At 53.4% G+C, this 21,216-nt stretch overlaps 9 protein-coding genes across 9 annotated transcripts; 2 read left to right on the top strand and 7 right to left on the bottom strand.

Moving 5' to 3' along the window:
- Positions 1 to 8: 8 nt before the first annotated feature.
- Positions 9 to 2,397, bottom strand: BO82DRAFT_315288 (uncharacterized protein). The gene is made up of 2 exons (XM_025632534.1): positions 1,830 to 2,397; positions 9 to 1,756 (listed from the first exon to the last, which is right to left on the bottom strand). The coding sequence occupies exons 1-2, from the start codon at positions 2,091 to 2,093 to the stop codon at positions 155 to 157; spliced, it is 1,866 nt and encodes a 621-aa protein (XP_025489516.1). The 5' UTR covers positions 2,094 to 2,397; the 3' UTR covers positions 9 to 154.
- A 162-nt stretch (positions 2,398 to 2,559) lies between these two features.
- BO82DRAFT_356484 (phosphatidylserine decarboxylase 1) lies at positions 2,560 to 4,424 on the top strand. The gene has a single exon (XM_025635738.1). It carries the CDS (start codon positions 2,677 to 2,679, stop codon positions 4,309 to 4,311), a length of 1,635 nt encoding a protein of 544 aa, XP_025489515.1. The 5' UTR covers positions 2,560 to 2,676; the 3' UTR covers positions 4,312 to 4,424.
- Positions 4,425 to 4,844: 420 nt separating this feature from the next.
- Positions 4,845 to 6,788, top strand: BO82DRAFT_340525 (anaphase promoting complex subunit DOC1; the record flags this gene model as incomplete). The annotated part of the gene is made up of 3 exons (XM_025633514.1): positions 4,845 to 5,622; positions 5,720 to 6,168; positions 6,286 to 6,788. 3 exons carry the CDS (start codon positions 4,845 to 4,847, stop codon positions 6,706 to 6,708), a joined length of 1,650 nt encoding a protein of 549 aa, XP_025489514.1. The 3' UTR covers positions 6,709 to 6,788.
- Positions 6,789 to 6,829: 41 nt separating this feature from the next.
- On the bottom strand, positions 6,830 to 8,460 carry leu2A (3-isopropylmalate dehydrogenase LEU2). The gene is made up of 6 exons (XM_025638159.1): positions 8,337 to 8,460; positions 8,250 to 8,270; positions 8,078 to 8,146; positions 7,930 to 8,025; positions 7,237 to 7,864; positions 6,830 to 7,170 (listed from the first exon to the last, which is right to left on the bottom strand). Exons 1-6 carry the CDS (start codon positions 8,385 to 8,387, stop codon positions 6,941 to 6,943), a joined length of 1,095 nt encoding a protein of 364 aa, XP_025489513.1. The 5' UTR covers positions 8,388 to 8,460; the 3' UTR covers positions 6,830 to 6,940.
- Positions 8,461 to 8,905: 445 nt separating this feature from the next.
- On the bottom strand, positions 8,906 to 10,246 carry BO82DRAFT_134316 (CDP-diacylglycerol--inositol 3-phosphatidyltransferase). The gene is made up of 3 exons (XM_025630010.1): positions 9,945 to 10,246; positions 9,504 to 9,880; positions 8,906 to 9,448 (listed from the first exon to the last, which is right to left on the bottom strand). The coding sequence occupies exons 1-3, from the start codon at positions 10,108 to 10,110 to the stop codon at positions 9,089 to 9,091; spliced, it is 903 nt and encodes a 300-aa protein (XP_025489512.1). The 5' UTR covers positions 10,111 to 10,246; the 3' UTR covers positions 8,906 to 9,088.
- A 927-nt stretch (positions 10,247 to 11,173) lies between these two features.
- On the bottom strand, positions 11,174 to 13,029 carry ptcA (type 2C protein phosphatase PTC6; the record flags this gene model as incomplete). Its single annotated transcript, XM_025633513.1, has 2 exons — positions 12,911 to 13,029; positions 11,174 to 12,771 (listed from the first exon to the last, which is right to left on the bottom strand). The coding sequence occupies exons 1-2, from the start codon at positions 12,966 to 12,968 to the stop codon at positions 11,174 to 11,176; spliced, it is 1,656 nt and encodes a 551-aa protein (XP_025489511.1). The 5' UTR covers positions 12,969 to 13,029.
- A 974-nt stretch (positions 13,030 to 14,003) lies between these two features.
- On the bottom strand, positions 14,004 to 16,554 carry BO82DRAFT_356479 (putative RNA splicing factor (Pad-1)). Its single transcript, XM_025635737.1, has 5 exons — positions 16,422 to 16,554; positions 15,553 to 16,367; positions 15,180 to 15,488; positions 14,645 to 15,124; positions 14,004 to 14,593 (listed from the first exon to the last, which is right to left on the bottom strand). The coding sequence occupies exons 2-5, from the start codon at positions 16,251 to 16,253 to the stop codon at positions 14,335 to 14,337; spliced, it is 1,749 nt and encodes a 582-aa protein (XP_025489510.1). The 5' UTR covers positions 16,254 to 16,367; positions 16,422 to 16,554; the 3' UTR covers positions 14,004 to 14,334.
- Positions 16,555 to 17,075: 521 nt separating this feature from the next.
- Positions 17,076 to 18,489, bottom strand: BO82DRAFT_356477 (fatty acid alpha-hydroxylase). The gene is made up of 3 exons (XM_025635736.1): positions 17,632 to 18,489; positions 17,324 to 17,572; positions 17,076 to 17,263 (listed from the first exon to the last, which is right to left on the bottom strand). The coding sequence occupies exons 1-3, from the start codon at positions 18,360 to 18,362 to the stop codon at positions 17,110 to 17,112; spliced, it is 1,134 nt and encodes a 377-aa protein (XP_025489509.1). The 5' UTR covers positions 18,363 to 18,489; the 3' UTR covers positions 17,076 to 17,109.
- A 1,180-nt stretch (positions 18,490 to 19,669) lies between these two features.
- Positions 19,670 to 19,946, bottom strand: BO82DRAFT_356475 (uncharacterized protein). Its single transcript, XM_025635735.1, has one exon. The coding sequence runs from the start codon at positions 19,914 to 19,916 to the stop codon at positions 19,686 to 19,688; it is 231 nt and encodes a 76-aa protein (XP_025489508.1). The 5' UTR covers positions 19,917 to 19,946; the 3' UTR covers positions 19,670 to 19,685.
- Between the last annotated feature and the right edge of the window lie 1,270 nt (positions 19,947 to 21,216).

Genomic DNA, 21,216 nt, shown 5'->3' with positions numbered 1-21,216 from the left:
ACATATCAACGAGTATAATCAATTCTGAGGCTAAAGGCTTAAACGCGTGGCGAGTTCAAAGGAAATATGTCGCATGTAAGCCAAACGAGGATAACGTACAGTGAGAAAAAAAAAAGGGTGAAGTCAGTGGCAATATGGCTGATGTTTTGCTACATCAGTTTTCGGCTGCCTGGGGTATCATAGGGTGGTGACCTTCACTTTGCGCTACATCCACGTTGTGCTCCTGCTCTTCTTGCTGCTGCTGCTGCTGCTGCTGCTGTGCTTCCTCGCGTTGACGACGCTCTTCCTCCTCTCGTGCGCGCTGCGCAGCTTCCGCAGCATTGCGCACCGCAACCTGGCGCTCGCCTACTCCGGGCACCAAGCTTGCAATGAACAACGCCACAGATCGCTCCACCCTCCGCAGCTGATGACGCATTTCACCCGCAACCCCTGTGCGGGGATTGCCGTTCGTTGGGCCACCACCACCACCACCACCACCACCAACAGCACCCTGGTCACCCTGGCCTCGGGCCTGAGCCGGCTCATTAGGGGTTAGATGAACCAGACCTTCGAGGTGTTGCTGCACCGGAGCCACAAACAACTGGTACAGTCGCTGATCCACCCCGGTTTCCGAGGATAGCACGAAGAGCACGGCCAGCGTCACAAAGAACACGCGCGCCCAAGTCCCAGGTTCGGTGAACATGTAGCAGAAGAAGTATAGCCGGACGAACTGCCACAGCCGTCGCATGATCCGCGCAAAGCCCAGTTGTCCGTTCTGGTTGGGGTTATTGTCGAGTCCCCGCTGGTTGAGCACGGCCCGGCGAACGACATTCTCCAAAACGGCTGCGTTCGCGTTGGGGCGGATCTCAGCCACCGGAGCAGTAGTATCTTGGTTTGGGGTGCGATTTGGAGGGTGAGTTGCGCGAAGCCTGTCGATGGTGGCTTGCATAGCCTCTGCCCCTTGGGGCGAGGAAAGGAGCCCCTGGTATCCGGACGGGGATGATAATAGATACAAAGAAGCTGGTCCAGGTGCGGACGTAGCGGTCGCAGCACTGGCTGATGCGTTCTGCAAGCGCGGAAACCCGGCTTCCGACAAGCGGAGCTGGTGGGCGCGCGTGTATATATTAAAGACGCGGGACAGCAGCCCTTCGATTGACCCATCCCGTTCAGCAAAAGGGTTCATACACTGTTCATCCAGGATGGTGAGTAAATGTGTTCGGATTCTGATAATGTGTTCCATCGGAGGCGCAATGCCGCGATTTAGCTGGCTTTCTGCTAATTCCACTTGACGCCTCGATATCTGCAAGCACTCTTCCGTTATTAGGGCGCTAGGGAGGGACGCTGTGTTTGAAACACCAGTGGCTGCCACTGTTTCGGATGAGGATGTCTGTGGCATTTCTGAGCGTGTTGTAGACACCAAGGACGATCGATCTGGCCACGTTGATCGCTGCTGCTGGGCGGCCGAAAGAGCTGGGTTCAAGCTGGACGAGAAGGCGGTTGTGCCTCCCGATAGGTTGCCTCGATCCCGCATCTCGATCTGTCGGCGAATTATCTCAATGTTGCGTCGCAAGGCCAGTCCGATCTCGGCTTCAGACGCGCCTGTGCGCTCTGGCTCAGCTCTGGATGTGGATGGCTCAGGTCGCAGGGTCATCGATGGAAGGTGAATAGCCGAACCCGGAATGAATTGTGGTTGTTGCGGACCAGGAGAGCTGAGGTTGCGTGGTGCCGAAGATTCAGGAGATGGAGGAAGAACAAGATGGATGGAATATTCGGTGGCCTTTACGAATTTCCAGTCAGCTAGGATATAACCGATGGATTGCAAGCACAATCAAAGAATCAAGTTCTCTTACATTAGGCGGCTCCAGTACATCTCTCATCGCTGCCGCATCATTCAGAAGTGGCTTTCCACGATAGATCAAACGTTGGCTGTCCGGAGACGGCTGGCTCGGAATTGATCCTGCGAGTCGAGCCTTCAGATTCGCGACAGTTGTAGATGGGGACACATCTTGGATGGTGTACCGATTGGGAGGAGGCAATGATGGACACAAGACATGCAAGGTGAAGCTCTCGGGCGAGTCCGATGATGCACTTGGAATGTCTGCGGTTGACGCCATCTTTTATGCTGGAATTTTGGCGCTGTTCAGAGATCGATAAATTCACAGGCACATAGTCATAAGTTGTAGAGCGGTTTCACATCGAGCACGCTGCCAGATAAATTGGTTCGAGAAGCACTTTGATAAGGCAATCTGTCTTCCGCCGCGGAGGTACAGTACTACGGTGTCCTTTTCAGTGGCACCAGGTCTAGTTTGCACCCACAAGACGACTTAGATGATGCACAGTTTTGCGTACCACGTATAGGTGAGGGACTGTCTTCAACGAACGGTGCAGAGCTAAACAACTACAACAAAACAACAAAAGATTGCGGATAAAGATGATGACAGGATGAGGACCGTAACTATAGACGAGCCACCAAACAAATGGCGGCGACGGCCCATTCTGCCGGGCGGTGAAGATGCGTCTTGCCGATCACGTTCAGGAAATGAGGATTGCTGCTTCTGCACTTCGCCATAAAAGCCCCATTTTCACAATTCCACACCTTACTTGTGCCGGTTAATCGTATTTTTTCGTATTTTTCACGTGCCTCCGCCTCGGTTATTGCCCCCCTCTGGGATGACTCTCACCCAGTAGAGTCGCATTATGGCCCTGTGCCTGTCCATTTATTCTGCGCTGCTTCGCCGGAAGGTGTTAATTTCCCCTCATGTGGAGAGGGCTGGATTGATGGAAGTGTCGTTGAGGGCTACTGGTCGTCGCCCGGCCGGTGCTCGCCACTTTTCCAAGACCTGGAAACAGTCCCAGAATCAGGATCAAAAACAAAACCCGTCTCGTCGCAGCACATTCGGCTCCCGACTCCGTTTCGCGCTCCGCAACACCAAAGTCGAATGGTACCCCATCCCCGTCGGTCTAGGCATCGGCCTGCTCGGCCTGCTGCAGTTTTATAAGGCTCAGCGGGCTGAAAGAGAGCGAGCTGAACGAGAGGCAGCTGGAGAGCCTTTCGACTTCCAAAATGCCCCTGCTCGTCCCAAACATCGACTCAGCGGACCATGGCAGGTCCAGATTATGTCCACCTTGCCCCTGAAAGCTATGTCCCGACTCTGGGGTCGCTTCAATGAAATCGAACTGCCCTACTATTTCCGTGTTCCTGGCTTCAAGTTGTACTCCTGGATCTTTGGCGTCAACCTTGACGAGGTCGCCGAACCCGACCTTCACACATATCCCAACTTGGCCGCGTTTTTCTACCGTCAGCTGAAACCCGGTGTTCGACCCTTGGATCCAGATACCCGTGCAATCATCGCGCCTTCCGATGGACGAATCTTGCAGTTCGGACTCATTGAGCGGGGCGAGGTCGAGCAGGTCAAGGGCGTTACTTACAGCTTGGATGCCCTTCTGGGATCTGCCACTCCAACCCACGCGGACCACACCAAGACTTTCAGCGACCATCAGACCGAGCCAACCCAGAAGAATGAGGCTAAGATGCTGGCTGATGAGGAATTTGCCGAGATGAACGGTATCTCCTACACGCTACCGACTCTGCTCGCAGGCGAACCGGGAGGCGCACGGCAACGCTCGGCCTCGATGGATGCGTCTACTACTTCCAAGGTTGATGCTGAAGAAGAGGTGAAGGCGGACTTGGCCCGTGGCGATGGAACTCCGTGGTACGCCCCGAAGGCGGCCGCCAACCACGCGCTCTACTATGTTGTCATTTACTTGGCTCCTGGTGACTACCATCGCTTCCACTCTCCTGTGCCGTGGGTGGTGGAGAGCCGCCGTCATTTCGCTGGCGAACTGTTCTCAGTTTCACCATATCTTCAGCGCCATCTTCCGGGTCTCTTTACCCTCAACGAGCGTGTCGCCCTATTGGGTCGTTGGCGTTGGGGATTTTTCAGCTATACGCCTGTGGGAGCGACCAACGTGGGCTCGATCAAGGTCAACTTCGATGCGGAGCTGCGTACCAATAGTCTGACTACGGATACCGCTGCCGACAAAGCCGCTGCAGAAGCCGCAGCGCGCGGCGAGCAATACCCAGGATTTGTTGAAGCGACCTACCGCCATGCCAGTCGCACCCTGGGAGGACATCCTCTTCAGCGTGGTGAGGAGATGGGAGGCTTCCAGCTGGGAAGTTCGATCGTGCTGGTGTTTGAGGCCCCCATGGGCACTCGCAAGTCGTTCGATGCCGGCTGGGAAGAGGGCAAACGCGAGGGAGGTTGGAACTGGACCATCGAAAAGGGACAGCGGATCAAGATGGGCGAGAAGATCGGATATGTGGACATTTAAAATTAGACTTGGTCGCTCTTAATTGTTTCTGTATTATAGTACTACATTTGTTGAATAGCGAGAATACTTCGTCGGGCCACCGTCCCCGCGAGCCCATAAAATATATTGTATCTTAGAGCTGAGGACTTCCTCCGAAACACGACCAAGAGAACTAATATAAGTAAAAGATTCCATAGACACTGGGTTTCCTATGCACCCTGTCAGCATTGAACTAACCTGCAGACCATCCTCATCATTTGCTGAGGCTTAATCTGTGTCCGTCAGAAGCTCATTACTCTCGACTTGACCAACGTGTTAATGCGGGACGACAATTGCCGGGCTAACTTATCGCGCATTGCGATAACCGATAAGCCAGCACGTGATTGATAACAGACGCGGTCCCCATCGCAGCTTCACCTTTTCTCCCCTCGAGTCCATAAATCAAAACAATAGCATTCAACCACCGCGTCAGTCAGGTTGGGAGTCATGGCCATACGATAATTGATACCCCATACCACACAAGTCAGACGTTTTAGCTCAAGGGCACTCTCACCATGCCGCGCCACCACCATATCCTCCGCCGCAACCACAACCAACCCGACACGTCCTCCCCATCGGACCTTCAATATCAACAGCGACAACAACAACACCACCAGCAACAGCAACAGCAACCACCTCCAGCGCCCCAACGGATCAACCGCGCCCGTCTCGGCCAAAGCCACCATGAAACCCCCACCTCCCAGTTCCAGACTCCCCCCTCGCGCGGCTTTCCCATCCCCCGACTTCACCCCTCCTCGGGACCCATAGACGACCCAACCCACCCGCTGCATAGTCACCAGCAAGCCCAACAAGCGCAGCAGCAGCAGCAGCAGCAGCAGCAGCAGCGCCAACAACACCCTGCCGCCGCCGCCGCACAAGTCGCATTGTTCTCGCTGTTCGGACGCGGGGTCCACGGCCGGGGCCACGGGGATCCACGGCACCAACACCCGCCGCACGACCGGATGGAGCGGGATGAGGAGGAGGACGACGAGGAAGAGGACGAGGACGAGGACGAGGACGAGGACATCGATGATTCAATGCAGCAGCATCGGTATCCCTCTTCTCATCGACATCTCCGCCATGGTCATCGCCATTATCATGGTGTAGGCGAGACGGGCCATGACTCGGAGAGAGAAGTGGACGAAGACGACCGGAGACTCAGTCTTCATACCGCGGATGACGGAGGGGAATTCGAGGCCGATGAGGAGGAAGAAGAAGAAGAAGAAGAGGATGAGGATATGCTCGCGGATCCGGAAGTCGATGATGGCGATGAGGAGATGTTAGGCGAGAGAGGTAAGCTGTTTCTTTTCCGCCCCTTTCCAATTCAGACTATATCTGCAGCCTCCCCCATCCCCAGTTTTCGAGAGCTGAATGGAAACAACGCATCTAGATAAATCCCCCACCCCGCTCCCCGCCAACCTCCGCGAGATCTCCTCCCTCGCCTCGTGGACCGTCTCCACTCACAAGCCGGGCTGCGGTGTCAGCGCCCTCCGCCACCCGTCCCCGGCCCAGTACTGGCAGTCCGACGGCCCGCAACCCCACACCCTGACCCTGCACTTCTTCAAGCTCGTTGCCGTGGTGCGCATCCGCGTGTACCTGGATTTCGAGATGGATGAGAGCTATACCCCGACCAAGATGGTGTTTCTGGCTGGCATGGGAGGCAATGATCTCGTCGAGTTCGCGACCTGGGAGGGTGAGGGGCCCTGCGGGTGGGTGGATGTGGAGTTGGAAGGGGTCGGCGGGAGGAATACGGTGCATTCATTTGGGGAGGCCCCGAGTGGAGGGAGTAGGAGGAGGAGGAAGGGGATGGGAGCGAGGGGGAAACGGAAGGGGATGGGGGTCACGGGTAGGAGAGAAGCTACGAGTTATGTTGGTAAGGGGAAGGGGAAGGGGAAAGGGAGGGACGTGGGCCACGGGGATGAGGATGATGTGATGATGGATCAGGACGACACGGAGGAGAGTCTGTATGAAGATGCGAGGGCTTATCGGAATGAGGAGGAGGATGACGATGACGAGGAAGATGACGACGACGACGAGAACGATCCGTATGCTGGGAACGTGCTCAAGGCCATGGTCATTCAGATGAAGGTGACCGAGAACCATCAGAATGGCAAGGACACTCATGTCCGTGGCTTCCAGGTTTTTGCACGCGATGACGAGCGCAAGAGGCTGGCCAATGCCCCGTCGGCGTCGGCGGATGGCAGAGTGCGACGTCACAGTGCGCGTCGTTCATTGCGGGGGAGTACGCATGATGAGATGGCTGAGGGAGCCGGTGGTGGAGGACGTGAACATGCAGTTGCTGACGCTGAGCGCGCCGTGACGGGAGTGGTGACCAGTCTGGAGGAGCCGGATTGGATGGGCGAGCCGGTCATTAGGTAGCTGGTAGGTGGTGGGCGTTCGCTTGCATCGCATTTGTATCGGAGTTGGCTGGTAGATACCCTTATTCTGTCTATTTGAACGTTTTTTTTCTTTTTTTCTACGAAGCAATAATCTTCTATACGCGAGGAAGAACATGAGAGTTTGGTATTAATATGGTCATATCTCATTCGGCATTCGCTGCCCCCGAAACACACAACTCAGCTGAGAACAAAAGAAAGAACTTTTATGCCTTTTACAACAACTTCTCCAACTCAGCAGCGACGGCATCGCCGACTTCGCTGGTGGTTGCCTTGCCGCCGATATCGCCAGTACGGAGACCGGACTCGATCACGTTGCGAACGGCGGCCTCGATGGCGCGGGCCTCGTCGAACCGGCCGAAGGAGTACTGCATCATCATAGCAACCGAGAGGATGGCGGCGACGGGGTTGACAATGCCCTTTCCGGCGATGTCGGGGGCAGAGCCTTTGGGGGCACCGTTAGCATCGGGATACAACACTGGGTCCACAAACGGAGGAAGGGAAAACATACCGTGGATGGGCTCGTAGATACCGTTGACACGGCTCTTGCCGTCGGGGATACCGCTCAGACTGGCACTGGGCAACAGACCCAGGGAGCCGGGGATGACACTGGCCTCGTCGCTGATGATGTCACCGAAGAGGTTGCTGGTGACGACGATACCGTTCAGCTGGCGGGGGTTCTTGACCATGATCATGGCGGCGGAGTCGATCAACTGGTGCTCGATCTTGAGCTGGGGGAACTCCTTGGCCATGACCTCGGTGACGGTCTTGCGCCACAGGCGGCTGGTGGCCAGCACGTTGGCCTTGTCCAAGCTCCACACGGGGAGAGGGGGGTTGTGCTGGAGGGCCAGGTGGGCGGCCAGGCGGGTGATGCGCTCGATCTCGGCGCGCGAGTAGGGCTCCGTGTCCATGGCGTATCCGCTGCCGTCGTCCTCCTTGCGGTCGCCGAAGTAGATCCCGCCCGTCAGCTCGCGGATGATGTTGAAGTCGACGCCGCGGCACACCTCCGCCTTGAGCGGGGAGTGGTCGACCAGCGAGGGAGCGGCGAAGTTGCAGGGACGCAGGTTACCGAAGGTGCCCATCTCCTTGCGGAGCTTCAGGAGACCCTGCTCGGGACGGACGGCGCCAGTACCCCATTTCTGTAGGATATAGTATATTAGCCGGTGGGCGGCATGGATGGTGACGCGCGGACTGGGTTACGTACGGGGCCACCGATAGCTCCCAGGAGCACGGCATCGGCGTTCTTGGCCGCGGTCAGGGCCTCGTCAGTTAGGGGAGAGCCACTGGCGTCAATGGAAGCCTAAACTTGAGGTCAGAAGCTATATCAACACTGTCGAAGGGTTCGCACATACACCGCCCAGCAGATGATCCTGAAGGTTGAGGGTGATGTCGTCACGCTTCTTCTCAATGACGCGAAGGACCTGATCAGAAGTGAAAGTCAGCATGCATTGCAAGAGTACTTGGCTTCCACAGCTCATTGGGAGGTCACTAAGCTGTTTGCAGCGTTATGGGTGGTTGACTCACCTTGATGGCCTCAGCGGTGACCTGTGAAGTACGTATACGTCAGTCTATGAGCTCCCTAGCGCGGGGTTCCAGGACGGCAGCTCTTACCTCGGGACCGCAGTGGTCACCGGCAAAAACGACGATGTTGAAAGTAGACATGGCGAATGGGAGACGAAGGGAGTGAAGGGGGATATTGAGTCAGAATGTTAGAATTCAAAAGATAGCGAGAATGAGAAAGGAGCGGATAAATATACGATCTGGCGGGGGGGAAATGCAAGCCTCCCCCGCGCCGACACCGGAGTCATTGCCGGCACTAGCCGAGACCGGCTAGAAGCTTGAGAGCCGCTGCCCGTAAATTTTACTCCGGGGTATAAACAGACCGAGCTTGGAATGAGAAAGCCACAAGGGAAAAGATAAAAGTGATAATATTAGTAGCGAAAGTAGACACGGGTTGGAAGAAGCTGTGTGAATGCGAAACACAGCGGAGAACATAATATAGGAAAGAAACGAAATAGTTAATAGGTAAACAATGCGCCGAGAATCATTCACCCTTTTGTCCAGAGACAGATAGTCTCCCCACAGACTCATATGCCACAATTTCCTCCCACCACATACATATATGGAAACTACCAGAAAGACACCCGGGCTATTGGCCCCTGTTGACAGAACCGACCAGAGCACCAGAACCATGCACGGAAGAAAGTAAAGATAAAACGACCCGTCCAGCAAAGACCGCCGTCCGGCCGACCGGAGGCATCCGGAGAAGAAGCGAGCTCGAAGGCATTGAAACGGTTGACTCGACAGTTGACTCGAAGAAAAGAAACATCTGGAACCACCATCGGCGCCCGACATGACCGGCCTTAATTGTTCTTGGCCGCCCGCAGAGCCTTCCGGCTGGCCAAGTCACCTTCAGCCAGCCACTTGCTGGCCTTGACCAACTGCACGACGTTGATGAACTGCTTGAGCGCCATGACTGGGAAGGAGATTCCGGTAATAACCCAGGGCCAGAAGCTGTCAATCTTGTTCGCACGAGCCAACTCAAGGGCGCCTGCACTCCAAGGGCTGGAGTACCCCTCCGGAGGGGGAATGGTCGTGTCGCCAGCCGGGCCCCCAACCTTGGGTTGAAGCAGGGAAGGAGAGAGCGTGGGCGAAGAGAAGGAGAGCAAGTAGAGACCGATGAAGAACAGCTCATTGAGAGCGCAGCAAATGAACAGGACCGTCTGTGCACCATATTAGTATGCTGACCTGGACGTAGAAAGACCGGAAGAAACTCACCCGACTGTGGTAGTACTGGTACAGGACCCAGCTGCGGCTGGAGTCGACTTTCTTGTGGCTCTGGCTGGAGCCTCCCATGCTGAGCGTCGCGTACATGTGCATGTAGTGACTGGCCATATCCAACGCAATAAGACTCTGGAAGACGATCGACCACCGGGGCCAAGCTGAGCTGAGGAACACCAGCAGACACGCCGTTGTGCACCGATCCGTCACCATGTCCAGAACGGCACCGAATGTAGTCGACTGGTTGAAGTATCGTGCCGCATATCCGTCTAGGGCATCCAACAAACAGGACACACTGTAAAGGAGGGAACATGTCCGCGGATGCAGGGGCATGTAATAAAGCGAAGCCATTGTCAACACCACACGCGCATAGCCTAGTTTCCCCGCCATGTGTTAGACCCAAACCTAGTATTTCCACGGAGGACATGTATCTCTCACCAATCAAGTTCGGCGCGAATAGGAAGACGTTTTCTTGCACTTCTCCATCCGCGGCAGCTTCCGGGCCATTTTTCGATGAAGGCTGGAGCGTTCCATTGACGGCGGGTGACGGATCCGTGGCTTCCAGCTCAGCGGAGGCCTTCTGGCTTCTGGTGCGCGGGCTCATTTTCACTCTGAGGTTGATTATGTGGAAGAAGCTAAGGAGAATGAATATGATGGATGGACGAAGGTGTAAGACCGAGAGGGGGCTTGTTCCGGGAGTTTCCACAGGGTACACCCAGCGATCGATAGGAGGAGATAATGAATATAGAACGAGATACTGGGACAACGACTTGATGATTCAAAAAAAAATGTTAGCAGGGTACCAGACAGTAATCTCAAATTAAGAATAATAAATTCCGAAATATTAGGTTGGGGAAGGATGGATCCGCGAAGCTCGTGGATATATTGATCTCCTGAATTAAAGCTCTGAAGCACACGTACCAGTTTATTGTCCTGACGCGCTTTTGATTGTTGCGTTCGGCGAGCAAAGAGACTGCTCCAGAGTGTGATGAATATGAGTTAAGCTTAGGAAGCAGCAGCAGCAGCACCCTAAAGAGCAAAGGCGCACAAAGAAGGCAGCGTAGAGAGGAAAGAGTGGAGGGTCGAGGGGAAAGTTGTTGGTTCAGGAGAGGGTCGATGAGGTGAGTCGGGTCGCCGCCGCTCTGATTATTGCTTGGCTGTCCGAGTGAGCGCGGTCGATAAGCTGCGGTGATAAGCGGTTGCGACCGTCAACTTACTGCTAGGCTTCGACCTCAAACACCTGGAAGACCAATAGGCAGTTTTGGGAGCTGCATTGAGTTCATTCGCATTCATAGAGAGTAATTATCACAAGTCAATCATTGAGGAGATAGGCATTTTGTACCTCGCAAGCTTCTGATGCTGCTTGCGGCTACAAGCATTCCTTTCCGCTCCGGGCGCGGCTTCAGTGTTCATTCTAGGGTGACGGTCTTCCATTGCGGTGTGAATGGGACACAGGTCGCATAGACGAGGCCTGAGAGGGAAATAGAGAAACAAATAGTATGATCATGTTCTGCGTGTGTATGTACAAGATGCAGCAATAACAGAAATTCCGCCCTTCGGATCAGTCGGTCCGACTCGACATCAGAAGTGTACGGATCAGAATGTGAAACTATATACAGAAAGAACCACCTCTTCCTTCGCTCTATCAGAATCTAGCATTGTCATCATCATCGTCGAGACCGCCGAGGATCGGTTGCATCTTGTCGCCGCCAATCGCGCGCCTCCTTCGTGCCCATACTGCCTAATCCACCCTCCAGCCGACGTTCCCAGCCGCCTAAGCGAACAACCAGGCAGGTGGCGTTATCCCCGTCGCGCGTCACTTCAGTTGCGAAGCTGACAACATCACGAGCTCCCTGGTCCGGCGTCTTGGCTTCCTTGATGATATCTACGACTTCCTGATCTGGTAGCGTACCGCTGATGCCGTCCGACATCAGCACCAAGAAAGAAAATTCAGCTGGGCCCATTTCCACCCGACGAATTTCGGGCTCGGCCGACACGCCAATGCGTTTGGATTGCATATCGCCAAATGCTCGCGTGTTTGCCAGCCCACTCATGCGCTCCTCTCCGAAAGAATCCGTGACAAAGGTGGTGGCATAACGACGGAGCCGGCTGGCCTCAATCGGCGAGGAGGGATGATGGTTGGATGTTAGGGGAATCGCCTGGCCAGTTTCAGTCGAGCACAATAGGATGCGAGTATCTCCAACGTGTGATACAAGGAGACTAGACGGGGCTCCTGGATGCCAGAAAGGAGCTGGCGTGGGTGTGGAGATGAGGGCCACACTCGCTGTACTTCCGCCCTTGAAGCGATTGGTACCACCAACGTTCAGCACAGGACCGTTTTCAGGTCCGTACAAGATATCATCTTGATATAGGGGTTGGCTGACACGCGCGGGATCATCATCCTGCTTGGCGGCTTGCGCCGAAACGAATTCCAGATCAGTCCGCAGAAAGGCGTATTCCAAGATCTCCTCGATGGTGACACCCGAAGAACTCTCCCTGCGCGTGTGCGCAAAGTGAGCGGGAGAAAACCGCTTGAAATAGCCTCCGACGAGGGTCCTCCAGTTCTGCAATAAGATCTTCTCAAGCTTGGTGGCGCGTTCGCAATTGCCTCTTTGGAAGATTGGCAGTTCGCCAGAGGACGGGTCCGCGCCTCTGGGTATCTGCCCTTGGGGCCCACGCCGCAAACTGGATTGGAGCTCAAACGCGGCCGCGGTATCTTGAATGGCCTCATGCAGAGTGTCTTTCAGGAAGTTGCTGCATTCTGTTCCGCCATGACCGTCAAAGATGCCAAAGTAAAACACTTGTGGGTCTCCATTCGCATTGTCGGCACCACGGTTTTCCCGGGGTGCAGAATCAGAATTGCCTGCGGCTAACTTCTTAATTGTCAAGGATGCTGGTGGTCGCTTCGCAAACGCAGGAATGTCAATGACTCCGGCCTGATATGTGTCCTCGTTGGACGGCCGCGTGCCTCGTGATGTGTGGGCGCCATAGTGGTGCTTCGCATTGCGAAGCGGAATGCGAACGACAGTGGTATCCCGATCGACTAAAGGTTGAATAGTGGTAGGGGAATGGGTCGAATCGCCAGTATGAGGCACCGACGCGGCGCGAGGCAATTTATGGAAAGGGGTGAACGGGCCTCGAGGGTCGGGGTGTAGCGATGACGATGGCAGGCGAGTGACGAAGTAGTCGTGAAATTCGGGTCGCTTAGTCTCAGTCACAGAGACGCATGGACTCGAATATCGACGGCGAGAGAGTCCCGGGAGACCTAAACATATAAGAACAGGTTAGTGCGCGAAGAGATTGTTATTAATGGCACCGAGGCACCGGCTTTGTGGAAGATGTGAATTGCCATTCGGAGATAAGGGAAAGATGGGGAGCAAAGAAAGAACAGCGCAACCTACGACAACTGTCGGCCAAAGTCCGGGCTCGGACAGAGACTCGCTTGGCCGAATTCACAATCATGAATGACAGAGCATTGGCAGTCAAGAACAAACAACAAAATGCTGGGAGAATGACTTTGGAGGATGAGGAGAAGAGATTGAAGTCAAGAAGAGATGGGTGGGCAATCGGAATTCGCGGGGGAAGGATGATGATGGGGGAGCGAGTGGGCGGGCGGATTAACGTCTGGGGGGCCGGGAATTGAAACTTGCAACGGAAACGAAGTTATCGGGAATCAGCAGCGGCAATACTGAGTATGTGTTTCTATATTGATCTCCCACTCATTTCGAGGCTTAGGGAGTCGCAATCAGTGCTCAATAACCGCAGCACTACAATCTATATCTACTCGCACCACTGAACAGGGATCCTTTAAATTTCGAATCATGTTCCTTACTTAGGACTGTACTTCAAACAACTTCGTGCTGTTTTTAGCTTATTAAGCAACACAGCATAACTAACTACACTATAGAATGATTAGAACAATATTGTATCTCTACATGATTCCATTCTTTCTGTTATACCATGTTCTCACCGAGGAAATTCATCAGCATCGGTACCGGCACACGTTGCCCAACCAATCCTTCTAGAAGCAATCCATGATAGACTCGCACCTGGTTCTCGAAGCCCGGATCCAACGGCTCATAAAGTGGCTCGAGAGGATGCAACCAGCAAGACGATGAGCTGAACATGACGACCGCCCTCGCAGCCTTCACTGTGGTTGTGAGATCGCACTATTGCCATCGGCATGGGAACGGCGTTACACTTCGGTTGAAGCATGTCGAGAAAGATATCAGCGACACCCACACGCGCACCACTTGCCCGTGCCGCTTCACCAAGTATCTCCGGGTGGCAACGGACGGAGGCTTTGGAACTGTTGCCGGTCTGGCTAGTCGACCGCACCCAGCCGGAAAAGGTTTGCCGTCTTTTGATCCAGGAGACGTAGTGAATATGAGTACACGGGAGGGTTTGTGCCTCTAGAGCATAGACCCTTACGTTGTATCTCGTCGCTTACAGCGCTCTAAGCATTGCACTGACAGAACCTACAAGGTGGGTTTGGATAAAGAATAAGAGTTACATATTTTGTTGGGCGCTAACGCAATATACAAATCCCTAGAGACAAAATCATTTCCGCAACAAGCCTCTGGCTTGGAGTATAAACTGTGAAAAGCAAGATTTTCAGAGACTGGCACCTACCAGGGGCAGTGTCATTCCAAGCCAAGCACCATTCGAAGCGAAGCTCAACAGTTTCATTTCAAGGTTGAAAGTGAGGTTGAAAGTGTGGACCTGCCGTCACAAGTTGCACCTGGTGTAATTATTAGATCAGAGTACCTACCCGCATATCTGAATGATGGTAGATATGCATGGAAGATGTGGCCTCGAGGGTTTTTCTTCAAATGGCCTTCGTTCGGGAGAACAAACTGCTGTAGACAGCATCGACGACGGGTTGCGCGGTAATCTGTCGACCACCGAAGAAACGTCCGTTGAGACCCTTAATAGCATTCTCCCCGCCCTGCACTCGATCGAATTTCAGGTAAATGTCGCCTTGAGAGTTGGGATCTAGTGAAATGTGAACGACATGACCATATTTTTCTTCGCACTCAGCGCGGACGTCATCCTCCAGTTCTTTCACCCAGACGTCGCCCTCCTCCCTATAGAGATAGTTAGCAGACTGGTCGACAAGCTAGGCTTTGAGCACTTACTCATTGGGGTCAAACATGTTGCGCAACATGACACATCGACTAGCCATGCTGACATTAACAGGTAGCGGCTTGGCTTCAGTCTTAGGCCGGAGCACTTTCTGCTGGTCATCGGCAGCTGGCTCAGAGGGTTCATCTGTTCTTGCAAGCTTCCTCATCAATGCATCCCTACTGTAGTTGTTGAAGTTCACACCGGCAACATCCGTGTCATCCAGAGCACTTGCACCGGCCCCCTTTTCTGAATCCCGGCCTCCAGCACGGTCGAAGTTGTTTGTGCCGCCAGCTTGAACACCACGTCCACCGTGACCCGAAAACAGCGAGCCCTGGAAGTTATGTTGGTTTGCACCTTGGCCCTGCATGCGTTGTGCGTTCGAATCAGGGGTGAACTTATCGTTGCCAAGGCCAACGCGGATGGCTCGACCAGCAAGATCAAAGCCATTCATCTTCTCGAGGGCTTCGCGAGCCTGATTGGGGTCACGGAACCTGAGTAGTAGAAGGATTAGCAAGCCGGTTTTTCAAATCGTTCGGGGTCACTTACTGCACGAAACCATAACCTCGGCTCCTACCAGTCTCGTCCTTCTGCAACTGAACGAACTCGAGTTCACCAAACGGCTCAAAGACATTCTGGAGGTCACTTTCAGTGATACTGAAATGGATATTACCCACGTACAACCTGTGAAAGGGGGCGGCGTGGTTGTTGCTACTGCTGGCTTCGGGGTTGCGAGCCTGACGGTTCTTTTCCGCTTCAGTCAACTGGGCGATGATCGGAATTCCTAAAAGTTTCTGTCCTGTAAGCTGAATAGCAGGCGCAACGGAGTCTTCGTTCTTGAACTCGACATAACCGACACTATTAGGGCGTGGGGGTTAGCATCTTGCCTAGTGCGCACAAAGCCTGAGGCATGACTTCTTACCCTTTGGACCGCCCACTAACACGATCCTTGACAATCTGGGCCTCCTTGACAGGACCAACCTTCTCAAAAAAGGCGATAAGTTCTTTCGTCCTCAGTCGAGCGGCAAGCTGCTGCACAAAAATAGTGCGTCTATCACGTTCATCTTCGTTCAGTTCGGGCGTACGCTCACGGCTTCTCGCGCTGGGGCTGCGTCTGCGGCCACCCTCTCGCTCGCGGCGTGAAGGCCGTCTGTCCTCGTCCCGGTCGTCATGACGGGAGCGGCCAGAGGGACGGTAGTACCGATCATCATAAGGGGATCTCGACCGGGTGCGAGCCCGACCGCCACCGCGGTAGAAATCGCCACCGGAGGAGCGGTAATCATCGCCGTGACGGTCCCGGTCACGGCGAGAGCGACGGCGGTCACTGTCCCGGCTCTTGCTCCTCTTTCTGCTTCTATGGCTTCCGTTAGCACTGCCATGTTCGCTTCTCGGGCTCTTCATTTCTTCGTCTCCGTCTCCATCGCGCGACCGACGTCGGTCGCCGCCGCGGCTGCGGTCCCGCCGCTTGCGATCCTTGTTCTCACGCGAGCGGTCGCGGTCGCGGCGCTCATTGCTCTCGCCCTTGGTGGAGCGGTCATCGTGGTCCTGGGAACGGGGGGGTTGTTCTTGCGGCGTCGGGGCAGCCGTAGACTCGAGGAGAGCTTCAACGTCAAGGCCTGACATCTTTTTTGAAGGTTTGGAATTTCTGGCTTTCCCGCGAATGTGTTTTTCCTGGGTGTGATCTGATAGAAAACGGCTTGGGAAGAGTGGAAGACCGTGCGGAAAGGATTGAGGTCACTTTCGACTTTCGTTAGATGCGCGACAGGTGTACCGGCCGTGGCTTGAGCGAACCCTTCTATTTGTATCCACAAATCCTTGCAGATGAGATCTGCTTCAAGTGCGACAAAACTTCAGTCGATTATGAGCCACTCAGGTTGTAGCTCGCAGAAAAGCAGTACGATCGGGGTTGCGATGTCGATGGTGATGATGATAAGGTTGAGAGGCAAAGACACCCATTGGTATTCCGCTGGCTGATGTCGGCCAGTCACGTGAGACTTGGCAATCGCCGCCCGTTTTGACTTTTACTTTTTTTGTGTTAGGAGTGAGCCATGGATGACATGAAAGAGACATTTTATAGTCTACTGTATGTCCGTGAAAAGTAGCAAAGAATGTCCCTAACGTGCTTAAAGCCTATTTGGGCTGAATTTATAAAATGAGAATTGAAGAGGAATATTATGTATTAGGTTATCATATACAATCGTAGAAAATCTATGTAATAATACCACCGCCTATCGACCTACGAGTCATGGTCATTCGCCTTACAAAAGACGTTTTCCATTGCTCTGGTCCATGGCAATCCTGTACACGAAGGAAATGACGAAGAATCAAAAAGTGAAGCAACTCCTGAGCACAGCGACATTAGGGACAACACACGACCACGGCATTACTTCGTATGTCACAGAATCAATGAGAGGCGCAATAGGCTCATGTCAACGCCCATGAAGAGGGCCAGCCACTCTAGAGTATACCATTGGCTTATTCACTGTGCCTTCGCACCCTTGGGGGCGGGAGTCTCCAGCTCCGTGCCAAACACCTGATCCCAGAAGCGGCTGGTGACACCAAAGCCATTGTCAAAGTCTGCGAAGTGGTGCTGAAGGTGATACTTCTTAAGTTGCTTGTAGTACATGGGAAGACTAAGGAAATGAACGATCAGCGAAACAGTCCAAGTCACAAAAGGAGGTCGGTCTACTCACTTGCGGTGATGAAGGAAATAGTGGGTCATGTCGTAGCAGATGTAGCCGAAAATACCGCCACAGTACACTGTCAAAGCAGCGTACCAATTGTAGAAGAAAACAGCATGAGCAAGCTTCCAGAATGGCGTTGCCAGTACAACAAAAAGAGTTGGGGGCATGACTAAGCGATACTTGTCCATCGGCAAGTAGTGATGGATACCGTGGAGCAAGAAGTGGAGAGTCAGCCCAACACGATTATCGGGAAGATAGCTGCATGAATTAGCGGGGATGTACAGATATAAAGCGTGTGCTAACTGGGATAGACATACTGATCGATGTGGAACAGGAATCGATGCATCAGATACTCGATTAGAGTCCAGAGGAAGAGCCCACCGACCCAGTAACCAGCGGCAGCAGGCGCATTCGCAAGCCCGGAAAATCCAACGAAGGTACCGTAGGCGACAGGAGGGAGCCACATGATAGGGACGACATACCATGCCGTCTTGCTGAGTGGCTCCAGGAAATTGCCGAACAAGGGCGCAGACTCCCCTCCCTTGTAGTGACGCGGGCGGTGAATCTGTTCAAGATAGAACTCTTTGCTGAAGCCACTGAACCACAGCTGTTTCAGAAGGGGCTGGTTGAGGTCGAGGAACTTGTGCGTCTGGAAGTCTTGGGTGTAATCGGTATCAACGGACAGGTCTTCTTCACAGGACATCCCAGTCGTGGCATAGACTGCTCCAGAACCATTCGCCACTTGCTGTGTTTGTGATGCATCAACCGTTCGGGCCTTCCCATTGAATTCAGAAGCCACGAAGCCGATATGGCACTCCTCCAGTATTTCATAAGCAGAGTCGGAGTGGACGTGGGATGACTCGTCGCGCAAGATATCAGTTACGTCTTTGCCGGCATACTCCAGGACGAGGTCCTCACCCCCGGGGTGACCGTCGACAAACTCAGTGACATCGTAGACTTTGGATCCCAACGTCACATAGCATGACTTGGCGTTGTTATGGAGTTCGATCTCGGCCGGGGTGAACACGGGGAGTACTTTTCCAGGCATGGCGGATGTACAGCTAGCTAGATACCCGAAGGGACTGAGGCAAAGATGCTGCAAGTGGGCGAAGAAGGGTGACCACAGACACTGCAAATGCGACGAACGCCGTTGGACGAGTAGCGGGGGATTGCGGTGGGAACCGATAATAAAAGGATGGTGAAGTGAGTGGCGTGAGCGTCGAAATATCGACCACGGCGACGGGTCCGAGACTCCGGGGGAGAAAAAATTCCTGAAGGTGAGTCCGCTGGCAAGTGCGTCGACAACCACGCAATCACCAAAGCTATACAACACCGGAACCGTATTGCAACGGAGTAGAGAAAGACGGGATTTGTAAAGAAAGGTACTGGCTCTCGTTTCTTTCACAGGGTATGAGATTAGGGAGATTCCAGCGCTCGCCGGCAGACCCAAATCAAAGTCGGGAACAATAATGCAGGGTGGCACTAATCTTCTTCGGGCGCTGCCCCTGAATTGTGCCCTGCTCTATGCCTGATTTTTTTGCCTGAGGCAGCAACAACAAGCCAGCATCAGCCAGCATCAGCCAGCGGGCCGTCTCAGCCGTCGACTGCCGTCTACAGTACTGTACAGTACATACAGTACATACTCGAGTAGCAGCTGGCCTGAAAGTGTGCATGTTGCGGAGAGCAAAAGATGATGTTCATTGTTCAATGTTTAAAGTCTCCTAGTGGTCCCGCCACTCAAATAATAGTACTACGAAGCAATGATCTACCTTATTCGGAACAGCATCGGAAGCTAAGTTTACATCCAGGCGAACGGTATGAATGACCTGGAGCTAATGGTGTTAATTTAGGACCGTTAGACTGATCCTATAGCTTATCGGATACGGTGCGGTGCGGTGCGGTGCGATCGCAAAAGTAGAGCACAGCACATTACATGTTCCGATGGAGGCCAGAGCACAACAAGCGACTGCTCGAGCTGTATAGCGTAACCCAATCTGTGGAAGATGCGGAATATTGTCCCGCGGGAGGCCGTTTATTTGCTTGATGCAGTGCCAAAGCAAACAGCGAAGTTCACCATCTCGATCCTTACGTCTTGAGGGGGGGGGGGCAAGGGCGCATCCGTGAAATAATCCCGGAAGATGGGCTGATCGACAGCCTCTCCCCTCGCCCCAGTTTGCCGGACCAGTCTCGGCCAGTGTATCCGTAAGCATCAGCTTCCGACCGACGAAAAAAGGACCGTACGAACTAGGCGTCAGAATTATTAGCCTAGTCAACCATCCGATATTGGGGGGGTTCGAAGTTGCCGAGGGACTAGACTATAGAGATTAGAGCGAGCGCATCCTGGTCGCTTTCATGCGTTTGATCTATAAGGCTATGCATGTTTCGTCCAGGAACCTGCACCATGGCCTTGGAAATTGTCAAAGCGTCTGACTGGAATGAGTGAGCGCTCAGACAGATCGAGGACACTAGGACTCATCATAATGAATCCCGGCAATTGATGGATCATGGGGCACTGGGGGCTCTGAGCTCTACCAGGTCCAGGAGCAGGAAGGGCATGACAGGGAATCCTGGATTCCGGGAAAGATGGATCCTGTCCTGTCATGATGGGTTGTTCGTTGACAACATGAACGAGACTCTTTTCTTCCCCGGCTTGTACGGTAGGATCGACCGCCAAGGTGAAGCTAGACGAGGATTGCTCGCAGATGACCGGTTGTCAAGGTAGGGTAGGCCGAGTAAGGTCTGTTCAGTGGATACCAATTTTTCGATCGACTATCATTGTCCTACGGTACTTCTCAAGTAGCCTTCAAGCTCAACCAAGGAAATTGTTGGCGACGAGGCGGGATGTTGAATTCAATCCATTGGAGACCCGGGGACCAAAATGTGTGGGCGATGTGGGATAGAGAGCCTGGAGGGAAATTGCAGGCTCCTCCTAAGGGGAAGGGAAGGGGGCAGCAGCAACAAGCGATGAGTGAAAAAGGTAAAGTAAGCCCAAGAAGAGTTTAGGACTTCTACTGAGTAGACGGGGGAGTCCAGATGCTCAGTACAAGCAAGTATTGGGAGTGGGAGAGAGAATGAGAGATTGAGATTGGATATGGGAAATCGTAGCGACGCATATTTCCACCCAGTCGGATCGCTCGTTCCGACAAAGCGGGTTGGGCCCCCCCAGTGATGATGGGGCAATGCAGGACTCCACTGCACTTTACCGTATGTGCTAGACTACAGCTTGTATGTAGTGAATTGCTAAGTTGAGAATCGGGGTTGCGAAGTCAAAAAGAGGACTTGGACTTCAGAAAAATCAGTCAAGACCTTGATGTGATTGAGTGGTACAGTACTTAACATTGGCAGCATAACTCTGTACGTACAGTACTAGGTGGCCAAACCTAAGAAAGCTTCTCTCCAACCTACTACCATCCGGTACCGGACAGACGGGGAAAGGAAAGGAGCAAAGGACCTACTGTATGAGTACGAGTACTCGGTACGAAGTGGTGACAATCCCCTCATTTCCATTCTTTCTTTCTCCCCTCCATCCTCCACTTTCCCCCTCTCCTCCTCCATTTCATACTCCTTCAGGCCAGTCTTTTGTTCACTCATTTACTCATTTACTCATTTCCTCATTCACCCATTGACCCATTGATCCATTGACCCATTCATGCATACATATTACATAGTACTGTACATCGATACTGTACGGAGTACATGCATTAGATCCATAGCTGCAGCTGAGAGGGATTGTGGCTTCCTGCATAGTCCAGCCTTTAATTTCATCCTGTCTCTTTCATCTTCTTGTTGTACAGTACCTTTGCCTACCGATGCACGGTTGTGTTTCTGTCAACCACCACAACATACCTAGTAATGGTTTGAGATCTGAGCCATTATCCGATCACACCAGTGTAAAAAAAAAA

The sequence above is a fragment of the Aspergillus uvarum genome (genome assembly GCF_003184745.1).
Source record: "Aspergillus uvarum CBS 121591 unplaced genomic scaffold BO82scaffold_47, whole genome shotgun sequence".
Lineage (NCBI taxonomy): Eukaryota > Fungi > Ascomycota > Eurotiomycetes > Eurotiales > Aspergillaceae > Aspergillus > Aspergillus uvarum.
Note: the sequence above shows the minus strand (reverse complement) of the source record. Positions and strands in the feature narration are given on the sequence as shown.

Coding starts and splice junctions, on each gene's coding strand:
- BO82DRAFT_315288 (XM_025632534.1), bottom strand. CDS start 2,093: ATGGCGTCAACCGCAGACATTCCAAGTGCATCATCGGACTCGCCCGAG. Junction 1,757..1,829: donor ATGTACTGGAGCCGCCTAAT/GTAAGAGAACTT, acceptor AAATTCGTAAAG/GCCACCGAATATTCCATCCA.
- BO82DRAFT_356484 (XM_025635738.1), top strand. CDS start 2,677: ATGGCCCTGTGCCTGTCCATTTATTCTGCGCTGCTTCGCCGGAAGGTG.
- leu2A (XM_025638159.1), bottom strand. CDS start 8,387: ATGTCTACTTTCAACATCGTCGTTTTTGCCGGTGACCACTGCGGTCCC. Junction 8,147..8,249: donor TCACCGCTGAGGCCATCAAG/GTGAGTCAACCA, acceptor ACTTCTGATCAG/GTCCTTCGCGTCATTGAGAA. Junction 8,026..8,077: donor AGGATCATCTGCTGGGCGGT/GTATGTGCGAAC, acceptor CCTCAAGTTTAG/GCTTCCATTGACGCCAGTGG.
- BO82DRAFT_134316 (XM_025630010.1), bottom strand. CDS start 10,110: ATGAGCCCGCGCACCAGAAGCCAGAAGGCCTCCGCTGAGCTGGAAGCC. Junction 9,881..9,944: donor ATTCGCGCCGAACTTGATTG/GTGAGAGATACA, acceptor CGGGGAAACTAG/GCTATGCGCGTGTGGTGTTG. Junction 9,449..9,503: donor ACCAGTACTACCACAGTCGG/GTGAGTTTCTTC, acceptor TATGGTGCACAG/ACGGTCCTGTTCATTTGCTG.
- BO82DRAFT_356479 (XM_025635737.1), bottom strand. CDS start 16,253: ATGTCAGGCCTTGACGTTGAAGCTCTCCTCGAGTCTACGGCTGCCCCG. Junction 15,489..15,552: donor GTTAGTGGGCGGTCCAAAGG/GTAAGAAGTCAT, acceptor ACGCCCTAATAG/TGTCGGTTATGTCGAGTTCA. Junction 15,125..15,179: donor CGAGGTTATGGTTTCGTGCA/GTAAGTGACCCC, acceptor TCTACTACTCAG/GTTCCGTGACCCCAATCAGG.
- BO82DRAFT_356477 (XM_025635736.1), bottom strand. CDS start 18,362: ATGCCTGGAAAAGTACTCCCCGTGTTCACCCCGGCCGAGATCGAACTC. Junction 17,573..17,631: donor TTCCTGTTCCACATCGATCA/GTATGTCTATCC, acceptor TAATTCATGCAG/CTATCTTCCCGATAATCGTG. Junction 17,264..17,323: donor TATTTCCTTCATCACCGCAA/GTGAGTAGACCG, acceptor TCATTTCCTTAG/TCTTCCCATGTACTACAAGC.
- BO82DRAFT_356475 (XM_025635735.1), bottom strand. CDS start 19,916: ATGACAGGACAGGATCCATCTTTCCCGGAATCCAGGATTCCCTGTCAT.